The sequence below is a fragment of the Rissa tridactyla genome, chromosome 4 (assembly GCF_028500815.1).
Source record: "Rissa tridactyla isolate bRisTri1 chromosome 4, bRisTri1.patW.cur.20221130, whole genome shotgun sequence".
In the NCBI taxonomy this organism is placed as follows: Eukaryota; Metazoa; Chordata; class Aves; order Charadriiformes; family Laridae; genus Rissa; species Rissa tridactyla.
The window spans coordinates 61,316,180-61,341,712 of NC_071469.1; the positions used below are offsets into that span (position 1 = coordinate 61,316,180).

At 39.2% G+C, this 25,533-nt stretch overlaps 1 protein-coding gene across 2 annotated transcripts in view; it reads left to right on the plus strand.

The window, feature by feature from the left end:
- Positions 1–25,533, plus strand: part of ASPG (asparaginase) — a 49,300-nt gene that overhangs the window by 13,045 nt on the left and 10,722 nt on the right. Inside the window, exons 5-13 of one of the 2 annotated variants that reach the window (XR_008466205.1) lie at positions 1,039–1,122; positions 2,198–2,324; positions 8,979–9,091; positions 10,597–10,782; positions 13,780–13,893; positions 17,262–17,381; positions 18,481–18,576; positions 19,476–19,639; positions 19,930–20,092. Coding sequence is in view for 1 of the 2 variants with exons in the window: in XM_054200185.1 (XP_054056160.1) it covers positions 1,039–1,122; positions 2,198–2,324; positions 8,979–9,091; positions 10,597–10,782; positions 13,780–13,893; positions 17,262–17,381; positions 18,481–18,576; positions 19,476–19,639 (1,004 nt within the window). In the remaining variant the exon portion in view is untranslated. The remainder of the gene's footprint in view (positions 1–1,038; positions 1,123–2,197; positions 2,325–8,978; positions 9,092–10,596; positions 10,783–13,779; positions 13,894–17,261; positions 17,382–18,480; positions 18,577–19,475; positions 19,640–19,929; positions 20,093–25,533) is intronic. The other variant, XM_054200185.1, reaches the window with a different exon arrangement.

Genomic DNA, 25,533 nt, shown 5'->3' on the forward strand with positions numbered 1-25,533 from the left:
TTACTCATTGTTGCCTTCTTTATAATTTTTTTAATAATCTCTAAGCATTAGATGCATTTTTGATTATTTCTATTCCACAAAGCAGCTAATATGGTCAGTTTCCTTTCCTCTAAAGAGTACATTTATTGTCATTCTCGTAGCTGGAGATCAGCCCTTTGCATATTGTCTGAGGGGGAGGGGTTGTCTTACTAGAATAGCTTGCTTGAGTGTAAAATACAGCTCTAATCACAAAAGAGAGACAAAACATTGCAGCGTAAAATTCCCCTCCCCATCTCATAACTTCCCTTTCTCATGTGGTCTATTTGAAGTCAAAATACAAAAGTCTAGGAAGGAGTAGGCTCTCACTTACTGTCTTGACGTGGGGCAGTCTAGTTGTGATACCTCATATTCAAGGTTTTACTTTCTTTTTGGCTTTATTGCTTGGAGATCTGCCTGACGTATGATCTAGCAATGGAGCATGTGATTTTTTTTTTTTTTTGATTGCTGAAAGGAGCTCTGACTCTCTGTTAATAGGGAGGCAATCTGAAAAGGCACGGAAGTCATCACTCAGCAGACCAAATTTCTGGTTTTAATCTTGTCCTTTTCTGTAGGTAATAACCTGCTGGCTCAGTTTTCCTGTACTATGAGGAAGTATGGTGCAAGAGAGCTGTTGTGAAGCCCGTAGAGGCAGTTCTGTATGATCTGGGGCTTTTGCTTTTCCTCTGTACAATCACTTCTCCCATGCTCAGTCACTTTAACAATGACTGCTTTCTATTTTTAACATTTTTCTGGAATCAGTCATTTAATCTGCTTAATCACACTAAAATCATTTCTATGTTAGATTTTAAGCATTTAAATTATAAAAGTCTGTTGAGCACAGAGGGAAACCCTGCCATCTGCTGCAGTCTAGAATAGTTTGGATGAAGAAGGAAACTTTATTTGTCATAAATCATTGTTACATAGAGTGTTCGTGTATTTGTATTGCATAAGTTGGACTCTTTTTCTGCTGTGTAGGCTTTACATAAGGGATAGGGTGTAATTTCAGTCTCTGCTCTCCAGGTGCCCATATATGAGTTGCAGAATGACGGCCGAGCCAACCTTCTGGGGGCATTGCTCTTCGCTGGGCAGTTCGTGATTCCTGAGGTCAGTTTGTCTGTGAAGACCATCTCAGAAATTGCTTTTTCCTCCTCTAGCCAGGACACATACTTACTCAAAATATCCATTAGGCAGTAAGGAATTGCACTTAAACAGGAAGATAAATGGACTTCACTGAGGTAACAAGCACTTGCATGGCAAAGCATGTGCTGTTTTCTCAGGAGTCATATCCCATTTTGCCCATATACAATCTATAAAGACTATCAGGTCTGAAATGTAGCTTGCAGCAGACTTGAAATCAGAGGTTCCCTTGCAAATGTGTGGAATCTGAAATATTTGTAAGTCAGTATTTTAACTGAAAATTACTTTGAAGTTCTAAAGTTGCTCTAGAACTGGTAGGAGTGTCTTCTGTCTCTAGTTCCTGAAGACTGAAGTTTTGAGGATGATATACCTAATGAACATGGAAATACCTCTGTGGTGTCAGCACCCTGCCTTTAAAGATGTTGGTGCTGTGCAGCCCAAAAATCAGAGAGAAAACCGGTCAAGTTACACCCCATTTCACTTCTGCCATGCTCCCAAAGCCAATTCTCGTAAAACAGCAGCGATAACTGACTGGCCAAGATCTTCATAACTAATAACAACTTTGAGGTACCTCTTTTCCTTCAAATTCCAATTGACAAACTTTGAGGGACTTGAGAAGCAACCTAATTATTATAACGTGTGGTAACTCTTTTGAAAGTTATGCTCATTTTCACTAGGCCTTTTGTTAAGGTTTGGACTCTGAATTTAGCTATAACTGATGAACTTATTAAAAAGTCCACACTGTTTCTTTCCTCTATCTCTGAAGTGGACTCAGGCAAATTTTCTGTCTCCTAGACTATGCCTCATGAGAGGATTACGAAACTAGTTAGCTCTTAACTTGTTTTGTTCTTAAATTCTTAAACCAATGTGTGACAGATGTGCCAACTCTTTTTGAAAGGGTAAGAGTTGTAAACATCTACTAGCCTCTAAGTTGCTTTAAAGATTTAGAAAACACTTTATAAAGGACAGACTACAGTATTTATCTGCTGAATCTTTTAATTACTGGCTTATTCATAGACCTGTTTCTTTACTTGTCTTGCAGGTGTGCCTGTATTTTTATAATAAACTGTACAGGGGAAATAGGGTGACTAAGGTGGATGCTGGGAGTTTCAATGCCTTTTCCTCACCTAACCTGCCTCCACTTGCAAATGCTGAGGTTGATATTACAAGTAAGCAACATCATCTCTTAAGCCTTGTAATTTATGCCACATGCAATGTAACTCTAGCTGAAAAGAATCTGTGCCTGTGTAGTTGAAATGCCGTTTTTAAACTCAGATATCTTTGAAAGCCCTGTAGCTTGACTCCACTTTATCTGCTCTGAAACTGTTTAAATATTAATAAGACTGAGAATTTGTGATTCAACTGCATTTATCTGTTGAACATAGACGTGAGCTAGACTGACTTTGACTAAAGATCCAGAGTAACCAGAGGGAATATTGTCCCTGTGTCACGAAAATGCTTGCTCTGAAGATAAAAATGAGGGATTGAGGACTGAAAGAACAGAGTTTAATCTCATTAGTGACCATGCTGGGCTCCAAAATCGGGCAAAAGAGTCATTGTAGAGTACTTGCAGCTTCAACAGATTCTCTGTTTGATGCATGTCATTGTGTAAGATGTTTTACTGGATATTTAGGACCTGTCTAAACTGCAAACACACCAAAAACAGCAGACCTAGAATATGCTCTGTGTGAAGTTTCCCCCCCGCCAAACTTACTCAGACTCCCTATAATTTCTGTGTGTCTGTTTTTTAAGGAGAGGAAAAACTACATGAAGATTTCAGTTTGCAAAGTCATTAACATGCTGATGGCTGTTCTTGGGTAAATGGAACCTTTTATTTGGAGAAGGGACAAGAGAGACGCATTTGGAGTCTAGCCAAATGAGGAGTTGTCAAAAAATGTACTAAAGGACAGTTTAAAAAAAAATATAACATGTTATGTGAGCTGCTTTTGCATAGGTTAGGTATATAAAAAAGGAGCAGGACTTCGTGACAATCTCCGTTATTTCCAAAAATAGGAAATAGGGGATTCCTGAATTCTTTTGCTAGGTGCCATCAGTGACAGCAGGACCTCTAGCCCTGTGCCATGCAGTGTGCCATTTTGAATGGTTTCTTCTACTACTAGAGAGAGAGAGGCAGCCTGCAATTTGGAAAAATAAACTTATCCCTTCCACTTAACGAGTGGGAGTGACCTAACAAAGTTTGAGGATCAAAGCGCTGTGTTTGTAGCAGCCAGATACAGACTGAGAAAGCCTGTGAAATACTGTAGTGGTCCATTAGGCATCTCTCAAGTAGAGAGTCTGCCACTGTTGTATTACAATGCTGTGTCAAATATGGTGTATCTGTAATTAACAGAAATGCTGTCAGTTGATTGTTGCAGTAATTGGGGACAATCTTTTTTTCTTGGGTTTTTATGAACTGCATCAAATAGGGTATAAATAAATTCCGTTTACTGGCTGATCAATAATGAAATCAATGTGCAAATTGCATGCTACTTCTCTCTTGGATTTGAATGAACTGTTTTGTGATTCCTTGTCTATAGTAGAAAAATGAGAAAGTTATTAAGGACTTCCCTTGGCCCATATTGGGTCCCATTATCTTTTCAGTAGAATGCCCCATTGAGATCAGTGGTTAAAAACTGATGGTGTGATAGGCTCTATTTTCATTAGTTTCACTTGATTACCCAGTTAGGGTAGCATCATTTATCCAAGATGACGGTGTCAGTATTGAAGGATTGTTTCATTTTGAAAAAACATAGTTTATAGTATGGTCAATCAACTAGTGCTGCTTTATTTTGTCCAAAGTAATTGTTTGAAACATGGCTGTCTCCCTTGAGTTTGCTTGTACAGTCGTCCTATGAAGTTTTCATGGAGACAAGGAATCACCTGGGCTTTTAAAAACAAACCAAACAAATCTAGCATCTTTTAACTTCTTTTTTCAAACAACTTTATTTAATGTGTCTTAATCCTCCTGAAGACAGGGCTGACTGTAGACAGGGCTGACTCTTGTTGCTTCAGCATTATGGAGAGCAGCCTGAGGATGCCAGGCGGGGTAGGCCATGTGCAGAAACTCTTCCTCAGGCTTCCTGGTTCTAACAAAGTCGGGAATGAAAATTCCAGAGAAGCAGAGGCGGAAAGGTGAGAGGATGGAGGGAATGGGGAGTATAATGGGATCGTGGGTTGGTACACAGGAATGAGGAGAGGACATGAGTTTTGAGGCTTGGCATGCCATATAAAAGCAATGATCTACTTCAGAGCCAGAGAGGAGAAGAAGAAATTTAGTCCTCTTGCCTTCCCTAACCTAGTTGCAGCTCTCCTCTTCATTTTTTATATCAATTTTTTACCGTGTTCCCCCTTCAGATGGGGCTCACAGTGAATTTCTGATCCCATCAACTGGCTGTGTTTCTTGGTCAGATCTTTAATTGTGTTAGAAAGACCTAAGAGTCCTGTTATACAGCTTTAGACGAGCGAGTGTGTCAGCTTCCTCAAGACTTTCAATTAGCGCAAGAAACTCATGTAAGAAGTGAAAAATTCTAGCAATCTCCTCAGGTGGGTGAGAAACCCAATGCCAATGGGAAATACTTTTGAAGCAGAATCAGAAATCTCTGTATGAAATGGATAATGCTGGAAAACCAAAAATATTTCTAAGATCCTAAAACATATCAAATAAAAGACCTTGCCTTATTTTTCTCATATTTTGAAAAGAGGAGAGACACGGAGGACTATTTCACTTGAAATGTGTAAAGAGTCTCAGTATATTTCATAACTGATTGCTCTCCTCTGCTCTCTGTTGTCCTAATGAAGCAAATATGAAACTTGCTTTGTTACCATGGCTGGACTTTCTTCATCACACATGCATGTCACTTCTAGGAGTGGTGCACATGTACAGGACTGTATGATAAGCATAACTTGTGCAGGGGACAAACAGAGCCCATGTGACTGTGCGCGCAGATGTGGGGCAGCAGATTAGAAGCCACTTTTGGGCTCATCTACCCACCAGTCTCATTAGAAAGAAGTTATTCGTCACTGGCCAAATCTGTGTCCTGGTTGGCAGTGCTGCTTATTTATAGTAAAAAGCCCAATAAATTTATGTATTAAGGCAAATGCCAGCTCTCTTCATTGAAGTGCTTTTGGTTGTCCCCCCCCCCGCTCCCTTGTAAGTAGGCATGTCGATTCTTGCAACGACACCATTCAATTTAAATATTCATTTCAGAAGGCGTGTGTCGATTGTTTTATAACGAACTGCCAAAAAAGGGGGTCTGTGTCTGTTTGCCTCCTTCAGGAATTTGCACCCATAGGTTGGCCGGCACTCCCCACCCCTTGGCTGCCGCTATGGATGGTAATGAACGCCGGGGCTCCTTATATAATGGTAGGGCTCGCCCGTAGCCCTGCAGAGTAGGACGAGAAGAAAGCCTCACTGTTTGTCTGGAGCTCTGCAATCACGAAAAGCTGTATTTCTTGTTTGATTTCATAACTTGGAGTTCAGTCACCACTCCTAAGGGAGGTGTCGCTCTTAGTTGCTGCTCTCCCATTATAAGTTGAAACCTGCATTGTGGCATAGGCGCTGTTTAAAAAAAAAAAAAAAAAAGGGGGAGGGGGTTGCTGCTTTCTAGGCTGTTTAGACCTGCTTCTCTTTTTAATTTTATTTTCAAGTCAGGTTGATGTTTTTTCTGCACTAACCCTATCACCATAATTCTGTGTGTTTGTGTATGTGCAAATAAAGCTGAATAAGATAAGGATGTATTTTTGAGATGTATTTTTAAAAGCTGTAGTGTTTGGTAGGGAGGGGGAGATTGGAAATAGCAGAGTATTGTTTATGTGATGGTTTTGTTTGGAAGAATGAACAAAAGGCCTTAGTATCTTGAATGCAGTCTCCTTGAATAATGCAATCTTTTCTATGCCAAGCCATTTTGGAGACAGTATATAAATAGCCATTGCCTCTTTATTTTATGTACCTTGATTTAAAAACTTTCTTTCTGCTGTGCAAGACCTGTAGTTAGCTTACATTTGTTCCTCAGCTTTCTATCCATATTTACGTAATGCAGTGCACTGTATCAGTTAAACTCTTCACAAGCAGAAGCGTCCAAGTCAGAACAGCTTACTGTTTTCTGTGTTGTGCCAAAATCACTAATTAGGATAATCCATAGGATAAAAAGCTGTTAGGAACACAATATATACAGCCTTTTGTACTTCACCTGCTTGCATATGAGTTTCATACTTAAGAAGATTGCTGCGTGGTATGACTATAGGCTGCAAGACAGCTGGTTTATTCACTGCAATGAAGATGCTTAAACTTTGCTATGCGATATAAATGTTCTTCCTTTTCCGGGATGTAATCTTTCAGATGGAAGATGCAAAGGGTGTGTTCTATATTTTTTTTTTCCCCCCTGCATGATGCTCTGCCTCACTTACAGCAGTTCTAAATAAATCTGAGATGAAGCCGTGCTTTTATGTATATTTGTTTGTCTTTGGCTCTTGCATCACACTTGCCTTTTGTTCTGCCTTTTAGACTCATTTGTCTAATGAAAAACTGACATCTGTGGAGTCTGCAGTACCGAGCATGTTATGTAGGCTGATGAGGTTCATGACCAAGAGAATGTTAACTCAGGGACAATCTTCAGTTCTTTATTTTAATATAATTTGGAATTACATCACTGTACTATGTCTGCATGCATTACATTTATCTTGAAGATGATGTGTTAGTTGGTAGAGCGTACTCCAAGAGTACAGGTATAGGCCTGGTATAGGTCTGACTTCTGAACCTATCCTCTGATCTCTCTCCTTGGTCTTCTACTCTTGGCAATATCTTAGTGATCCATGCCAAGGCAGGTTTCCTCAGTTCATTCTTCAAGTTCGTTACAGGCATTAGGGTTGTTAATAGTTGCCAAACTTAGTAGTAAGCATTTGTGAAGTTTTGGCAGGGACTCCTAGCTTATGGAGGATAAAGGAAAGAAAGCTCTGATATAATTTTATTGCTGTCCCTTATAGAGGAGGCTGCTTTTAAGGAATTGGTCTGTGTGTTAGAAGGTTGAAAGGATTGGATTTATTGCTGAACACTGATGCTTCTTAAAGCACAGCAGTCATGAGTGAGTGTGGTTAGCCAGGCCTGTGAACTTCAGGCAGAACAAACGCAGGGTTTTCTGCACTGACCCGTGTACTTCTTGCCGGTCTCTAACTCACTCTGTAAAGCTCATGGAGGCCTTTGTGAGCTACTTGGCTAACCGCTAAATCCAACCAGGTGGTTTCAGAACCGCGATGGCCAAATTAGCACAAAGAAAGAAACTGTAGAAATAGTCTGTATTTCTGTTCTCCCATTCCTGGGGCATTAGGAATCCACGTGCTGAAGTGTGGCTGGTTGGATAAACATGATGCCAAGCCAACTGCTTGTGACCTGTTTAATGACATATGGTGGTTTTTTTAGAAAGAACATACAGAGGCTCTAGCTGCTGACAGGGCACTGCTACAGGAAGGGAAAGTTCATCAACTCTTATAGGTGACTGCTATTTTCTGTCCTGACTTAATGGATTATGTAGTTTTTCATATCTCTGGTAATGGGGCAATAGAGTAGCCTTCCATGGAGGCTTTAAAAAGTACTCTGAATTTTCTTGCAAATGGCTGTCTGCTGATTGCAAGAGATTGCAACAGTAATTGGTGTGAGTAACTCTCCACATGGCTGAGAGCAAGTCAGTATTATGCATGCAGATCTTTTATCTGTCTTGCTGCTTGGGAGTTTCTCCAAAATCTAAAAAGCTTAAATCATGATGGGGAAACAGGTAGCTTTATGGCATGGTCTGCTTTCATTGAAGCATGACTCTCTCAGCTGTTGACTGCTGTTTGTTAAAGCTCTTTCACTGCTTTGTAGGAGCCATCAGTGCTACCAGTGCTGCACCCCTGCACTGGGGTAGTAAAATTTTGAAATCAATAATGCATGACTTGACTTCTAATAGTGCAACACAAACAAACTATTAGTTAAACAGCTGACTTCTGGCTCTAAATGTATAATCGGAGTTAATTGAATCCTTGCTATTCTATTTAATCGTTAGTAACTACCTAATAAACTCTGGAGGAGATTAGCGGCAACACTAACTGTATTTGTCATCTCTTATATCTGGGAAGATGAAGGTCTGTTTACTAAACATGAATCCAGGCTGGTACGAGGCCAACTACATAACAATGAAGTTCAGGTCAGTGCGTAAATATCTCACGTAGACCTGCACGATGCTCTGTTCATTGAGACTTTCTGAGCACTCTGAACGGGGAGAGTTGGCACTGACAGGATATGTTCAACATTGTGAACCCATCAGGTCTAGTACTTGGATGCTTTTCACAGCTATCAGACTTCTCTTTTGAAGAGGTTGTAGTAGAGGTATACAGCTTTGTGTCTGATAGATCATCCTATTCACTAATGGTCATTGAACTAAAATATCCATTTTGGAAGTCTTTGCTATAAAATGCTATTTAGTTGAAATACATGGTAAAGATCTCCTTGAAGGGCACTAACGTAGAAATATTGATGAGTAACACTGATTTATCTCGAAATCTAGACTTATTTTGAAATTAAAGCTAAAATATAACACAGTTGAGCCTGACCTGGATGTGGCCTTGGAGACATATTTTGTGGTACCTAATAAATAAGGTGTGTTAGATCAGCTGCGATGGCCGCTTTCTTAAATGCGCTTTCATTTCCTCTTTTCAAAAATACGTTGTCTTTCATGAATCCCTTACATAAGAAATAGTTTTAATGACAATGTCGTAAGTATGAAAGGCTACAAGTCTACTTAATATTATGTCTTAATATTAAACTAAAAGGGCCATTTCTCTTTTAACAGTAAACTGGGAAACGGTATGGAGAGCCAATACCAAAAAGAAATTTCAAGTTCACACCAATATGAACAGGAATGTTGGGCTTCTGCGAATCTTCCCAGGAATCACTGCTGCTGCTGTAAGTGTCACCACTTCATTTTGGAAGTGGGTGAAGTGATGCTCAAATGCTTGATTAGTTAGCTGAAGTAGGGAAGCTGTGTTGTTGTAGCAGTGGTTGGGGTTTGGGAGGGAAGAGAAAGGATCTGTCTTCTTCTGATAAATCTTTTTTGGATTATCAGAGCATTCAAAGACTATTTTCATATGTCATAAATTATTGATAAAAGCTTTTGAAATATCTTTTGTCTAAACTGCCTGGGCTCTGAAACTGAAAATTAATTTCTTATCAGGGCTGATAAATAGGTCAAGTGTGCTTTTCTAAACAGGTGCAGGTGACAGTGACCATGGAAATGCTCTCTTGATGCATATTGAGGTGTATTAATAGATACCTTGTCAAAGAATATACAATATACTGGGTGGAGGGGAGTGTGAGTATTTCTACAACTCATGCTTCTTTTTTAAGGTTCATTTTGTCTCATGCTGATGGTTAACATGACCCTCAGCATTCATACAGAGCTGAAAAGGAGAAGTGGGATTTTGCTGCTGAAAATGAGAAGTGGTATTTTTTTTTCCTTTAGAAATTGTTTTGCAGAACTGTGGGTTTAGGTAGACTTGTCTTTAAATTTTTGTCTACTAGTTCCATTAAATTGACAGGTCTTTTGTGGCTGTTGCCGTCTTAAATTGAATCCAGTAGTTTAAGCAGCACTCCTCAATTGTGTTACCATTCTTTTTAGGTGAATATGAACAGATGGAAAGGCAGAGGGGTGGTATATTTGCAATAAAACTCCAACCGCATAGTTAGCCTCTTGGGGGCTTACAGTGTATTGCATTTAGTATATGTGATCAGCAAGGAAACATCTCGGATTTTACATCTTTCTAGGAAGAGGACTTTGCTAGGCATTCTTCTATAGTGAGGCATAATGTCTCCCTCATTAACAACTGGCCCATAATGTATTAGTGCCTCCTTTTTTTTTCCTGCCTTGAGTTAAATCAATTGGGCTTTGAGTTAAAAAACTCCAGGCTTCATTAGAACATTCCTTCCTGAAAGGTGAGGCACTCTCTCTTTGGCAGACATTTATTAACAAAACTCTTTGCTAAAGTGACAAATCTGGGCAGGGGTGGGGGTTCTAATCTCCAAATAATAATTCTACATTTACTTCATAAGCATAAATCTACCTTTTGGTTCTGCCATGGTGCAACAGTAGAGCCTGTTAATGCACTTGAACAAATGGATCTTTTTTCACACTGGGATTGTGACTGTAGAAAATAGTTTATTTTAAAATCTATCCCTCTAGGAATTGCAAAGGAAGATAAGGAGTGAAATTCTCATTTTTTTTAAAGCTTATTCTACAGTCTCAGTTACTGCAATTGGGGAGCACAGAAGGGCATGAGAAGACTGTAGGACATGAGAGCCTGTAAGAGTCTAACAGGAAGAGACCATTTTTAAAAACTCTATGCCATACATGAAAATCTTAATGTGACTTAAACACACCTTTTGTTTCTCTTCCATGTCTTTTTTTTGAACAGGTAAAAGCGTTTCTTCAGCCTCCAATTGAGGGCATTGTACTTGAAACTTATGGAAGTGGCAATGCCCCAAACAACAGAGAAGACTTGCTGGAAGAACTGAAGAAAGCAGCCGAACGAAAAGTAGTGATTCTAAACTGTACGCAGTGCTTGCGAGGGTCTGTTAAAACTGTCTATGCAACAGGGCAGGTAAGGGTTGTGCAGTGACTTCAGACTCTGCTGCCGTGTAAAAGAAACATCCCAGTGATACAACTTGATTCTATACTTCTAGTTGTCTCAGTGTATAAAAACAGATTTATTAACTGTAAAGATACTGCTTACAACATAACTATATCTGACAAATTGTAAGCTGGGAGAATTTAAATATGTATCTGCAAACAAGATCCTGTTACTCCTAGTCTGAATGATCAAAACAGTCAGCTTGAATCTCAAATTAGCAATTGCTTGCTCTCGTCATGTGCAGCACTCCAGGATACCTTGCATTAGATTGTTAGTATCTCTCCCAAAGGAATTTCACTGAGCTAGAAGCTAGCTTTGGGGTCAGATGATCAAATAAAGTAGTATTTGATAGGCTAGCAGTTACTTAGCTACCATCTAAGAACATCAAAAAAGCCTACAAATCCAAGCAATATTCCAAATCCCAGTTTTTTATTTGACTGGAAGTGCAGCTGAATTCAGTGAGAGATTGGAGAACAGTATGTAAGGAAGCGTCTATCTTGCAGAATAGAAATCAGTCGTGTTTAATCCATGAAGGCTAGCTTAAAGCAGACTTTGTGTGGATACTGTTAATATTCAGGGCATTTTATAGTGAGTTTCTCACTTATGTATTAAGACATGACATCACTGGGACTAATAAAAGGTCAAAGCGATGTAAGAACATGTGTTGCATGTGGTAGTGTGAAGGAAGCTGGTTTAACTGGCCTTTATGAAAAGGCTAGCCATTAAGTAGCCAAGAAGCACTGCCAGAGAGTGACTCATCCCCTTGTTTTAGACACTAGGTTTTGTTGGGAGCAACCAACCGTCTGGCACAGCCAGCTTCTTCATTGACTGTAAGGTATACTCTAGTCTGGTCCTGAAACCTGCATCTTTTAACATTGGTTTTGATGCAGCTTTATATTACATATGCTTCAAGAACATATATTCTGTTTTGAGGAGAAAGAAAAGGAGATTGTAAGAATTTCTTTCCACCTCTTCAGTATCCAAACTCAGTATTTTCTGATATGGGCAGTCATTTGGGTGTTGGTAAAACTTTTGCGTAACTGAACGGAGATGTTTTGAGAAGCATAACTTTTGCAAAGATTCTGTGCCCTGTAGCAAATACAATAGGAATATGTGGATTATATAAAACAGTTCACATGGAAGGAAGAAAGCAGTTACATCAATAGAAGACACCAAACATATTTGAAAAACAATATGAAAATGGTGCTTAGCTTTTATGCGATTTTCTGCTTGAAATGAACTGCTAAAATGTATGGAAGGAAGAAAAAAAAAAAAAAAACATTTCTATGCTCTAGTTAAAAGATTCTCCAAATAAACACCTGTAAAATGGCTTTTTGCACTCTGCTCCAGACTGTTGATATGCTGAATTGAAAGATTCTGCTCAGATCTTACTGAACCACTGTAAGGCTGTGTGGAAATCTGTTCAGTTCTGGCTTCCACTTTTTATATGGAGCGTGTGTTATGTTGCTTCAGCATCTGTTGATGGAGGCTGCCCTGTTTTCTTGGGATCTTTTGAGGAGAGCGCTGACAGAGCCAAGTACTACAAAATTACTTCATGCTTTTTGTTTCATTGCATTCTCCTTTTCATAAGGACCGGCTCAATGGAGGAAGTATCATGGGTGAATGCTGGAAAGTTGCTATAATGTTAACTTTGCTTTGATTCGTCTTTAAATAAAATCTTTCGCAGGTCTTTGCATATGGCTAAGCCATTTTTTTACTCATTCAGGCTAGCCAGGTAGGTCAGCTGAGTCCCTGGTTTCCCTTGAAGAGTTTGTTTTAATTAACTCTATGTCTGGCCTCTGATCCCTCCGCACAGTAGAAGCTTATAATTGAGGGGGCTTTAGGTATAGGAAGGAAGCTGGGAAATCCCTTCCTCTTCCTCTTTCTCAAACCCACTGAAAAAGCCCTAACTGTTCTTTGGCTAGCTCTGCAGAACAGAAAGTATTTCTCACCTTCTCTGTATATGTTATCCCATGGGACTTCTAAAAATGTTAGTCTGGGGCTCTTGGAGTTGATTAATGAGCTGGTTAAGGCTCTTTATCTTGCTAAAAGTATTAGTTAAGCCACAACAAGTTTCAAAGCTGAAGTTTTTCTACAAGGTATTTAAGAGTAAAATGCAGGGTCAAGAACTTACTCCAAGATGCTTAACTCTGAGGCATCACATTGTGGCAAAGATGATGATCTGTGGTTTAGAGAAGCCCAAGTGTTTGCCCAGGTACAATTTAGTGACAAGAGATCTGAAACCTCCTTTGTCTTTGCTGTCTTGCTCACTGTACACTTAGGGGGCTTGCTGACCATAGCAAAGCTCTTTCTGCTTTTTGCTTTGATTCAGGCAGTTTATTTTTTTTTAACTACCAGAAAGATAAGTTAAAAAGGTCATCTTTTTCAGTTGTTCTTGTCAAAACTGTGTAAATTACATATTTTAGTTGTATGTTCTAAATCGTACACTGCTCGTGCAGCCTGAAAGGATCTGAAAACACTCCTGCTGTGAGCACACTGTAGTGCTGGAATTCATCCAAAGCAATGCTCCATAAAAGAATGGTAAATATGTCTGTGTGAGAACAGCCTACTTGGCAATGTTCAAAATGCCACTGGGTTAAAACAGAGTAACTGCAGCTTTTCAATAAAGGGAATCTGACAACTCTGCAGATAGCTGATACGGACCTGTAACCTTTCCCTTTTAGCATAGTAAGTGACCGTGGCAAGCGTTTGGGTGAATTCTTCAATGTTATTGCATGAAAAGGAATTTAAAGTAAAAGTTATCTTTATTCAGCTGGCTCCTAGTATTTGCTTGGTATTTGATAACTACAATTACAAAAATTACAGTGGCAGTAGGAGGAGCAAGAGAGTGGAGGGACAGCTGCATACTGTACTCTGTGTAGCTACTCATCGTTCATATACATTTTCTGTTCGTGCAGGTATTTCTGAATGCTATGCTAATTGGAATCATTATTCCTTTTTATTCAGACTCTCGCTGATGTTGGAATAATTCCTGGAGGTGATATGACACCAGAGGCAGCCCTAACTAAACTGTCATACACACTCAGCAAGAGTAAGCTTAGCTGGGAGGAGAAGAAGCAGGTAAATATTTCAGTGTGACCTTGAAAGGCTTTAACTTTCTCATCTACTGTGCTAGCTTCTGCTTAGCTGAATGCCTTGAGCTTCTCCCTTGCATTTAAAAGCAATTGGTTCCAGAGCCATAATGTGAACATCACGTGTTTTGTTTTTTTTTTTTCCTTAGAGAAAAATACTGTTAGGCAAATGAATGTATGTAGGTTCGGAGAGAAAAGAATTCTCTGCATAAGTCAGCTGAAGACCGTGACCAAGCCATAAAAATGCCATCTTTAAACGGTAGTAGTCTACCTTGGACGCTTCTGTACTAAAAACCCGTATGTGGAAATTCATATGAATTCACACAGAATCCCACCTCTACTGAAGTCAGCAAAGATCTTGTCATTGATCTTAGTGTGGTAAAGATTTCATCCGAGACTCATTCACACAAAGCTAATTCTGAAAATAAATATTGCCTACAGCCTCTTCCGTCACAGCTCATGACAGTGTTAGATTTTGTTTCTCTAAGAGGAGATACACTTTATAAATACAAAAAAAATAGAGGATTATTCTAAGAACCATTTGTAACTAATTTCAAAATCATAATCCCTTTAACGGTGTTCTTACTGTTTGCTGGTGTTTCATCGAGGCTTTTTTCCTTAAATTATGTAGTTATATATCAAATTCCTTTTATACAAGGAACACAGCTCTGAATCAGGTAGGGGAGCAGCAGCCTGCAGGAATGCATGTGCTTCTGTGCTTGTATGCAGTGAAGTTATAACCCTGACACTTTGGGAGATGACAACTACTTGAAACGACATTGTAGAGAGGTTGGTGCTGGTCTCTTCTCACAGGTAATTAGCGATAGAACAAGAGGGAATGGCTTCAAGCTGCAACAGGGTAGGTTTAGATTGGGCATTAGGAAAAAATTCTTCACAGAAAGAGTGGTGAGACACCGGAACAGGCTGTCCAGGGAGGTGGTGGAGTTACATTCACCTGGATGTGTTTAAGAGTCATTTAGCTGTGGTGTTAGGGGATATGGTGTAGGGGAGAACTCTGTAGAGTGGGGTTGATGGTTGGACTTGATGATCCCAAGGGTCTTTTCCAACCTAAATGATTCTATGATACTATGACATCATGATGAGTCACTTTCCAGACTTAAGCACTGCATGCACATGTGTATCTTATGATGGTGTTTTGTTTTTATGAAAACTGAAACAAATTTGGTCATTATTTCATGCTTAATATCTTCCAACCAGTAGCAACTCTTGAGACAAACACATTTGGATACCTGTGATCATAAGTGGAGTGGCTGGTAGTACCACTTACTGTGCTTAGAAACAGTTTCAGACTCTGAGCTTTTGGCTGTTCGCTAAAGCCTGGCTCTGAAAAATGAGAGGAGGAGGAGCTACGTGTCTCTTCAGTGGGGATGGTAAGAACATACTCTGTGCAAGAACATGCTTGACAGGCGGCATAACGCTGTGTGAAGAGTAGTGGTATTGCATGTGTTTGTGTATATACACTTTAGGAACCCGGGCTCTTCACTGATGCCCCTTTGGTACACTCACTGACCCTGGAACATACGGATACTAGACTGTTTCTTTAATGCAGAATTTAATCTTCTTGGACAGAGGATTATTTGACCTGGGACAGGAGGAAGTTTCCCAGCTGGCTTCCTGCCTAGGTGTGCGAGTTAATACTTAATTTGAGATCTGGTTTGCTGAGGTGGGATAGCTGGCTTACTCAGGTGAGGACTTGGTGACAGCACGTTTTAGGTACCACTGGCACAAGGCCCTCCTGCATCTTCATGTGCCCCCCTTCGGAACAAGCTACACAGTTTTTGTGTGGTGGTGCTGGGACCTCCTTTATATGGTTTGAAAAACAAAATAACTTTTGCAATTTCTTTGAGTTAAGCAGGATTGTTTTCCTCATTTGACTCATTGTACAGACCCACAAACAATTGTGTTGGCACAACTAAGGGAGCAGCATTGCCTGGGCAGGAATGAGCGGTAGAGACCAGGAGAAGAAGAAAGCCTGGAAATATGTTGTCTGTGGCAATATCTTCAGCTAAACATATCACCAAACAATAGTCTCCCAAGAGACGGAAGCTCTCCTGAAGCTGGCGTGGTTATTTTAGGATTCTCTTTCAACACGAAGAAGCAAGGAATGTGCCCCCAGACACATGCAAATGGCTGCAGAGCTGGTAGGACCGAGTATGGCATGTAGGGCTCTGCACTGGGTGCATTCAGCACAGGTGCCAATTGCTAAGGTTACCTGTGCAAAGCAATGATCTCAACCTGTCAAACTCTAAAAGTGCGCCAAAGCAGTTGGTATCCTCTGAGTTACACGTCTGTGGGACTCTTCCAGCAGACAGCTACACCGTTGTCAGTGCTTGGAGTTTTGTTTTGTTTTTTTAATAAAGGGCATGCCTAGACATAGGTAAACCTGGGGCATTCCTCCTTCCAACATCGCATCTGTTTCTTGCAAATTTTCACAATGCTGCTTTTTAAAATTCTAATTGAAAGAACTACGTGCTTTATAGCTGCATCAGCAACCTTTCGTGAAAGGGTGCCAGTATGTAAAATTGTCAGAATTGAGGTAACCAGTTGCTTTTTCTTAAACCCAGTTGCTTCTCTCTCTGTTCTTCAGATTTCCCAGAACCTGTCTTTTGGAGTATTTTCTTTTCTTTATTGCTGTGTTCAAGCACTTTCTACACATGAATTGGCTGACCGTTGTTGTTGTTGTTGGTTTTTTTTCCTGGTTGTATTGGATGCACCCTGTTACACGCCTGCTTTAATATTGAATGACTAGTACTACTGTAGACATCTGTATTCAAAGCTGGCTCTATGGCCAAATTTTAATAAAATCAGGGCTAGTGGAGCTGTTTGAAAATCCATTGAAATACATGACCGTCCACAGGCAGCACTGGGCTTGTCCACAGGCAGCACTGGGCTGTTTTGAGGCCTACGTACACAGTCCGTGTAGGAGTACTGAGGTTTGGGAATGCTGGCAAAAGGCAGCATTTCAGAATATTCTGGTCTTCAGCCTCACTCTGCTAATTACACACTATCTTTGTGTTTTTAAGTGGGCTGCAGTTTACCCCACTAGGGAACTTTTGTCTGCATACTCTAAAAATTGGGATGTTTTGTTATGTGCTTACTTTGGTTTCTTTGCTTTGGAAGAAAGTTTTAGTTGCCTGTCCCTTTTTTTTTCATCCTTTTGTCTTTTTAAACTTGCAATCTTCATGGGACAGTAACTATTTCTTTAATCTTTTGTCTGCATTCAATTAGTTTCCATAATTCCTCCAAACAATTTTCTAACTTGATCCTAAGGTTTTTTATTAGACTACTACCATATTTTTCCTCTGCTAACAAAGGATTTGATTGCTTGCTTTTCAGATGCTGAGTGAGAATCTAAGAGGAGAAATGACTGTTGTACCCACAGGAGCCAAGATCTCTCTGAGAGATAGCAAGTTTATTCAAGTGATTGCCAAATCTCTAAGTATCAGCAGCAAGGAGGTATATACTTAAATATTTAAAATTGAACTCATGTAAAGCTGTAAACTCAGTTATATGAACCTAGCTTAAAGATAAACAGCAAAGCTGAAAGAAAAATGGAACACTGGAGCTTTTATATGATTTTTTTTTTAGTACTGAGTGTCCCAGCTAACCAGTTGGGTTAGGGAGAAAGGACACAATGACAAGCATAATATTAAAATGTTTTTAATTGAAAACATATTAACTTTTTTTTCCCCTCTTTGTAGGCCCATCTTGAGTTTATTTTCTTGGCTGGCTGGTTACAATAACAAGCCTTAGACGGTTGCTGTAATTCAGGGTATCAATGATATGAAAAAGTGCTCTGTATTTTTGTGGTCAAATGTATTGACAGTTTGGAGCAATCCAAATAATAATGGGTAAAACAGCTTAATTGTACATGCAGTCACAGAAGGCTGATACTAAGGAAGCACTACACAAGTGTAATTTGTGGAGTTTAGTATCAGTATCTGCCAATTGGAAAATCAGAAAATATAGTATTGGTTGTAAGATACAAGTATTTGCTTTTCTCTTGGCTTGGTTTCAGGGAAGATGGGATTTTTAGTAGCTAATGAATACTGAATATATGGTCCTTCCTTAGTAAGTCTGAGAAATGGGAGGATATTTAGGGGGCCTATGGGGCTTCTCAGTGGAGGTTTGGAACTACAGGTTATACAAATATCTGAGGAATCACAGGAATAAAGTTCATCCAGTCTTGAGGAGACTGGACTACATGGTCTTTTCCAACTCCTGCCAGTGCTGTTTCTCGTACTGGACTGATGTGTAACTATGGCAGTACATAGATGGTAATTAGTGTGTGCACCTTAAATTGTATATATTAGATACGAGGTAATTGTAGTGTTGTCAGGGAGGAATATAAATCTTCATGGATGTGAGACCAACAAAATGTAATATAAACATGAGACATCTTTCCTTCCAGGAATTAAATGTTACCATTTTTAAATAACCAAATGACTAATTCGGAAACTTTACATGAAAGCAAGGGCAGTGTTTTTATGACTTGGACATTAATCATATTAGAGGCAAGGCTGATATTAAATGTTAAATTTTATTTGTTTCTCAGGAATTAGAAGCTGTAAGAGATGCATTAATTCCACCTTTGGCTTGTGCTGCAGCTAAACTGGGTGACATAGACGCACTAAGAGCCATAGCAGAAATGGTAATGTAAAATTAACAGTTTGTACAAAACACAAATTTTTAAATAGAACTGTAAATGACAGGAGGAAGCTATGCTCACTGGGAAGGAACTACCCAAGTCTTAGAATTAAAGTGCTTTGACTAATACAGTTGGTTTCTAGGCTCCTCGGTCTTTGCCTTTGAAAACTTGTATGTTCTTTCCCCTATCTGGTTCTCAGCTGTTTACATTTTCTTTTGAACTGTGAAAATCCAGGTAGATTAAAATGCAAGTTCTTATCTGCTAACTTTGGAACACTTCAAAATGGTTTGTGCTGCTTTCTTTTGCTTAACTTTCTATATGCATATTCATAGTATCCAGCTCTTGGATGTAAATCTATCATGATTAAAAAAAAAAAAACTCGAAAATTATATTTAAGCAAAACACAGTGCAGTGCTAATTCAGGATTTTTGGCTCTCCCCGTAGCTCTAGCTTGGGTTTAACCTGGAAAAAGAAACAGGCATTTCCCTGTATCATCTTCTACACCTTTTTTTTTTTTCTTCCCCTCTTTGTCTTGCTTTACCCTACCCTTGAGACTTTGGTAATAGGCCTCAAGAAAGGATAAAAATATCTTGAAAATAACAATAAACTAAGGCAAGTAAAATTAGCATACTATAGGTACAAAGCTGCTGTATGACGTACTGCAATGAAGAGCATATCTGAAGGGGCTGTAATGAGAATACAGGTAGAGCGGGGAACATGGAGAAGGTGGAATAAACCTAATTGGTGCTAAAACAAGACTACAAGATAAAGTTTAAGTATGTTGGACAAGCTTAACATTTTGGTGGCAGAATTACAGTGTGGTGTATGCATCTACTGTTGTACCAACAAGTTAATGTGCAGCCATTATCTTTTTAGCATGTGAAAGATCTGTCCTTTTGTAGGGTGGTAACTTGAGCTGTGGAGACTATGACGGCCGAACTCCACTTCATATCGCAGCCTCTGAAGGGCATTTACCTTTAGTTGAGTATTTGTTGACATCTGGCGCAACTGTTTATGCTAGAGACAGATACGGATCTACCCCACTGATGAATGCAGTCAAGTTCAGGTAACAAAATAATTTATACGCTACTCTATGTAAAGTTTTTAAACCTTCTATCATTTTGGATTTAAAGTCCATCACTGTGTTTTGGTCTTGTTTTGTCTCAGCAGTCATGTGTAAATGACAGCGGTTAAAATAACACAAACCAGCTTCATTTCAAAGAATGTGACTAGCCTAAATTAAAAGATTTTTAAAAATAATATGAAATGAAAGCAAACAACTTGGTATGCATGCAGAATTTTAGCGTAAAGTAACTTATTGCTGCCTTCCCGCCAAGACTTTGTCCGTAATTTCAGGACTCCACTCTTTGTTATGAGGCTACCTTATAAAACAGAGGCAAACTGATCACTGCTTTTGACTGTCAGAAGTGAGAGTGCAGGACCAAGGGCTATCTGTTTTCTTTCTGCCCTCCCCTTTCTCATCAAGACCAGACTGTTTCAATTGGCACAAAATATACCGGTAGGTTGACTTGTTTTAATCTTTCCCTTTCACCAGTGCTTTCCTGAGTCTCTTGCTGGGTGACTGGTTTTTTGATTTTTCCCTTCCGCCCACTCATAATTATATGGGATGGCTGCATGGCTCTGCCTGCTTTGTGGATTTCCTCTTCCTGTTGCTCTGGATGTCAGCAGTTCTTGAATGGTTGTCATGGACTGGTCTTTTCCATGTTGAATAGTCCTAAGGAATGGCCATAGCACAGAATATAAAAGTTGTCAGATATCAAAATCTAATTTTAAAACATTTTGTTCATATAGCCTGGGGATTCATAGAGCCATTGGTCTTCTAACATGTCAGAAGCTGCATGCCCTAATCTTTTCTTGTTTCTTTGATCCACTTTCAGCTCCTTATCTCATATTCAGTCTGTATGATTGCAGGAGAGAAGCTTTTTTTTTCTGTAAAGGAGCTTGGAGTGAATTTTCATGGTCTTCATGGATGTCTGTCCCCAAATATTCCTACAGCTTCCAAATGCTGACAAGTTCACCTGGTCTGTCAGGCTGGAGTTAACTCCCTGGGAGGTCTGACAGTCTTGGTTTTGCATTGGCTGCAGGAATAACTTAAAGGCTTTTCCTGTCTCAAAGCCCAGTTGTAGAAAACTCAACAGGCTCTATTAACTTGAGACTTGAAGTCCTGTGTGGCCACACTGAGCTATTGCCATACCTACTGCATGGTCCCCTACGGCTTTGTAGTTGTTGCTTTGTCTTATGAATATATAAGCCCTTCAGTGGCAAACCCTTAAAGTCTTAAAGCTAAAACAAGCCCAACAGCAAATCAAACAAATAACCTCGCAGTTGAATAGAGGTGGCTCTGGTCCAATGTGAGAAAATGCTAAAGCTTTAGATACCATTAGATGTTCCTGCAAATCAGGCACCTACTTTTTTTACCGCACCCATCTACCGCCTGAGGAATTTCACATGAGCTTGTTGTTTGGATTCCTTAGCATTGCCACTCCTATATTAGACTCCTACTATGACTCTTAAGCTCTTTAAAACTGCACACCCATTTTGATATAGGGAATTGTAAAAGGAAACTGCACCATAACCATTTTCAGTTTCTCTTTTTGTTTCTACTGTTGGAATGAGAGGAAGAGTTGACTTAAAACTAATCTCAAAAATGTGTATTTATGATCTGCTGTGTACTCACATGGCATTTCACACTGATAAGCACATAAAGGAGAATGGTAAAGATCAGACAGCTGTATATATGCGTAATTAGATACCCACTAAAAAGATTTCTGCTACAAAAATATTTAAATTCTATTTATGAAACAGCTGCATGTTGAAAGCGAAGAGATCATCCTGATGCAGTGTACAAAGTGGCAGAGAGGGAAGGGGGAAAACTGATCTTAATGAGCAGTCGATGCTTTAAATTGTTTAATATTGTAACTTTCTCAATTTTACTGAATATTGCATCAGCTTAATCCCATTTTCTGAGAATTAGTATTTGTTTAATTGGCATTTAACTGCAGTACAGTATCCACTCATCTTAAAAATAGCTTTCTTCCAGTTTTTTATGTCAGATTTCTCGGTGACTTGCCTTTTAACCTAGCATGCAAACCTATATAATGGTGACTGATTTCTCTTTTCCATTTAAAAATTTGTAAAGATGATCAGGAGTTATGTCTTTTCTTAAAAGCTTCTTAACATAGCACTGTCAGCTGACAGACCAGCAACTTGATCTATATCAATGAGTGTCTCTTAAATTTTTTGACTTTAAGTTACTCTTTCTTTGTTTCTTTAGATGGTAAAATGTGGAGTCCCTTTCTAAACAAGAAATAAACTGCATTTCCGCTTTTTCATTTGTAACTCTGCAATTTGTGTGTAGTCTCATTCACTTTATGCATGAAACTAAACAGACCACTGTTAATTTAGGACAGTTGCTTGACATATCAAAATTAGTAGCATTCCTTTAATTTCTTAAAGTACCCTCAAGGGATAATTCATTTTCAAAACAATAGAATAATATTTTTTTAATAACAGAAACTCTCTAAGCAGGAAAATGTCTTGAATAAAAATCGTGTATATTTTATGTAGTAAAAGCACTTCCATTTACTTGTAGTGCAGTGGTAAAAGGTTGAAAATGGGGTGTTGTTCATACAGTGCTGTGAGAACATCAGATTAGAAGCAGTAAAATTACCTCCCACGTAAATACAAATTTAAATACTTGATATTTTGCAAGGTTACATTTACATTACTTCAGGAAATCTAAGGCAGAGTGAAAATCTAACAGCCACTGACTCCAGAAGTGCACTGAAGCCTGTCCTTACAGTATTTGAGCGTAAAATTCCCACTGATACCACGTAGAAAACCGAACAAGTGAAACTAAGCTGATCCTGCCATAACCATTCCAGTTGCTAGGGGAGCAAGCATTAAAAAGAATGAAGCCAGTCAAGTCTGGATATACATTACACCTGCATTTCTTTAAAGAGAGTTGGTGGAAGGTGTGCACCCTAAGGCCCCACTCCTGCAAACTCTTACATGCGTGTTAATTTCACATGTGTGATTCATCCCTTTTGAAGTTGATTCACTTCTAGTAAGTGTCTGCCAAGTCGAGGCCCAAGATGATACGTACTCTACAGCACCTTGATTGCTGTGAACCCAGAGCCCTTGCAAACGGGTAAGAGTTCGGATGTCTTTTGTCTGGAACTCAAACTTTGCTCATAGCAGTGAATGTTAAAGACCACACCGAGTCATTTATTTTGCTCTTGATCCATTAAAATATTAGTATACGTTGGGTTTTTTATCTTCAGTGTTATCAATATTGGAATCTAGCAGTGGGGAGACGCTAGAAACGCTTTTTGTCTCTTTTTTTTTTCCTTCAGAGAGCAGATGAATGACAGAGGTAGTATCAAAAGGCTAACTTAAGTAACATATGCAAAATAGCATTGTCTCTATAGGCTATGTTTGACCAAGAGACACAGTTTGGTAATGGAGAGCCCTAAAAAAAGGGAGAGTCAGGAACAGTTCACAGGTGACAATAGCTCCTTGTGATTTTGCTTCTCAGATGGGGCTAAACTGGACACACAGCTGTGCACCCCAGGATAACGTGCTAATATTGATCTCCCTTCTGCACCTTGAACTTTCATTGTCCAGCAGTTGCTCTGCTCTTGGTTTTGTGCTGTCACCTTAGAATGGGAATTACGTTTGAACTGTTCCCAAGAAGTTCGTGGCTCTTGACATCAGCTGAACTTCAGATCAGCTAAACTGTGACCCTTGTGGGGCTTTTGTAAAGCTGTAGGAGAGCAGCACTTAAAGAAACAACTAAAGGCAAATACCTCTCATGTGCCTAAGACATAACAGTATCAGAAAATTCAGCGCCAGCCTCTTGAAATATGAATAATGCTCTTGTGGTAGGTACAAGACAGAAGAAGTGGTACTCTGGATGGGACTTAAGTTTCTGCAGAATGTAGATACCGTTTGGATGCAAGTGGGAACAAGCTGTGGTGCGGCTTACCTCCCGCATAGTTTTCATGTTGAGTGATGGGAATGTGAGACGTGGTCCGTTTGCTTTCTTGGATGGATCGGCTCTTCATAATCACAGTACTAAATTTAACACTTTCCAGTTGCGCATTATTTTTTTGTCCCTATTCTTCCTCTCCTTTACCCTTTCCTTAACAACACTTCCTCTTCTTCCCACCATACTAAGAAACATGATTTTGAATGATTCTTAAGTCACCGGCACTGTACTTCTACTTAGAAATGTTTTATTGTAAGCATGTATTGTAAACACTGTTAGTTTCAATGCTTAAAGATTTATTTTATTTCAAACCACTTTTTTTCTTCATTTAAATTTGCTGTATTAAATGCATGGGGTAAATTCCTCCAAATCTGTCTGTATTAAAGACTTCCAGAGTCCCACTCAGAGTAGTAATGGCTGTGTGGCATAGATGGGACATGAAGCGCTTTCTGGAGGGAATCTCACTACCAGCGAGGACTAAATTGTTCCAATAAGGGAAAAGAAAAGCCTGACTTTTCACTGGAATCCAGAGATAAGGACTTCATAGGGGGAGCACACTGAGGGAAGATACCACAAAACAGTACATGCTTTGCTGACTTTCATCTTTTAGCGCTGTCCCATATTTAGAAAGCGCTAATTTCATGCTGTGATTTCGAGTATAAGGTGGGAAATGAGGATTACTCCAGGGCAGTCACTGGAGAGTAAGCGGGCACTCCCCGTGTTCAGTTCTGTACCAGCGTGAGCCTGAGTGAACAAACGTGTTCTACTTTAATCTATTTTAGGTCAAATTTCTTCTCAGCTAATTGCTGTTCTGAACTAAAAATTTCATACATGTAGAATTCATTCTTTACCACAGACTGAAAAATAGGAAGCCATGCTATTATTTGCTGGCTCAAGGAGATGCCTGCCATGTCGTAAGGGACCCACCTGAGAAAATATTTTAGATAACTGAACAAGCTTGTGGCATCTGCTGTTCCAGCAAAATGCTTTGCCATTGAACAAAGAAAGATTTTATTTTTTTTTTTGGTGTGTCTGTCAAATGAAACAAAGTACAATGTAAATAAATCTGTCTGGTAGGTTAAATAACCTCTGTTCAGAAATGCAAAACGATTCCTATAGCATCTGTACAGTTCTTTGTTTAGTTTATAAATCAAGATCTTATATAAAACTTATAAGCTTAGATAGGCTTAAGATGGATAACAGTAAAGTGTCATTCTCTTCTCATTCAAGATGGAGTTTCCTAAAAAGAAGCAGAGGGATTAGATAAGCAGTTTAGTCCAGTTCTAAAATGGAAAGGCCCGTGGCTACCTCCAAGAAAATGCAAGTCATTAAGCAGAATGTGCATGTGAGCTTATTTTTTATTTTTAATTAATACAGAGGAGTTTTTAGGTAATGGGTTGGGAAAGCCCATATATTTCCTGTTACAATGATATGCCTGACTCTTTGTTTTGAAGTGTTATGGTACAACTTAGTTAAAAGAGGAACTATGAAACTATTCCTGATCTGCTGGTGTGTCATCATGCTCTTTCTGGGGAAAAAAGCCTGTGTTTGGATTTGTAAACTAGATCATTCGTTTAGCAGAAGAGCACGATGTCACCTCCTTTTCAAAAAGAGTTCTAAACCTTTCACTAGATCACTTGTGAAAAACGTATTTTGCACATTCTTCATCTGTCATGTTATTTTCTACCCATGACAGTACCTTCAGAGAGCAGACTTTTCCATAGACTTTCTCAAACATCTGACTCGGGTATAGGAGTTGGCTGGTAGTGTTTAATTATCTATTTGCCCTGTTATCTCAAAGGAAAGGACAAGGAAGACCTCCTAAAGACTCCAGGTGGAAATAAATAATAAAGGTATTGGGAGGAGGGGGCTAGGAAAAGGTGTGCTTTTGTGGGAGGTTCATAAGAATACTTACCACAATTGCGAAGCCCTAAAAAGCTGATTAGCTT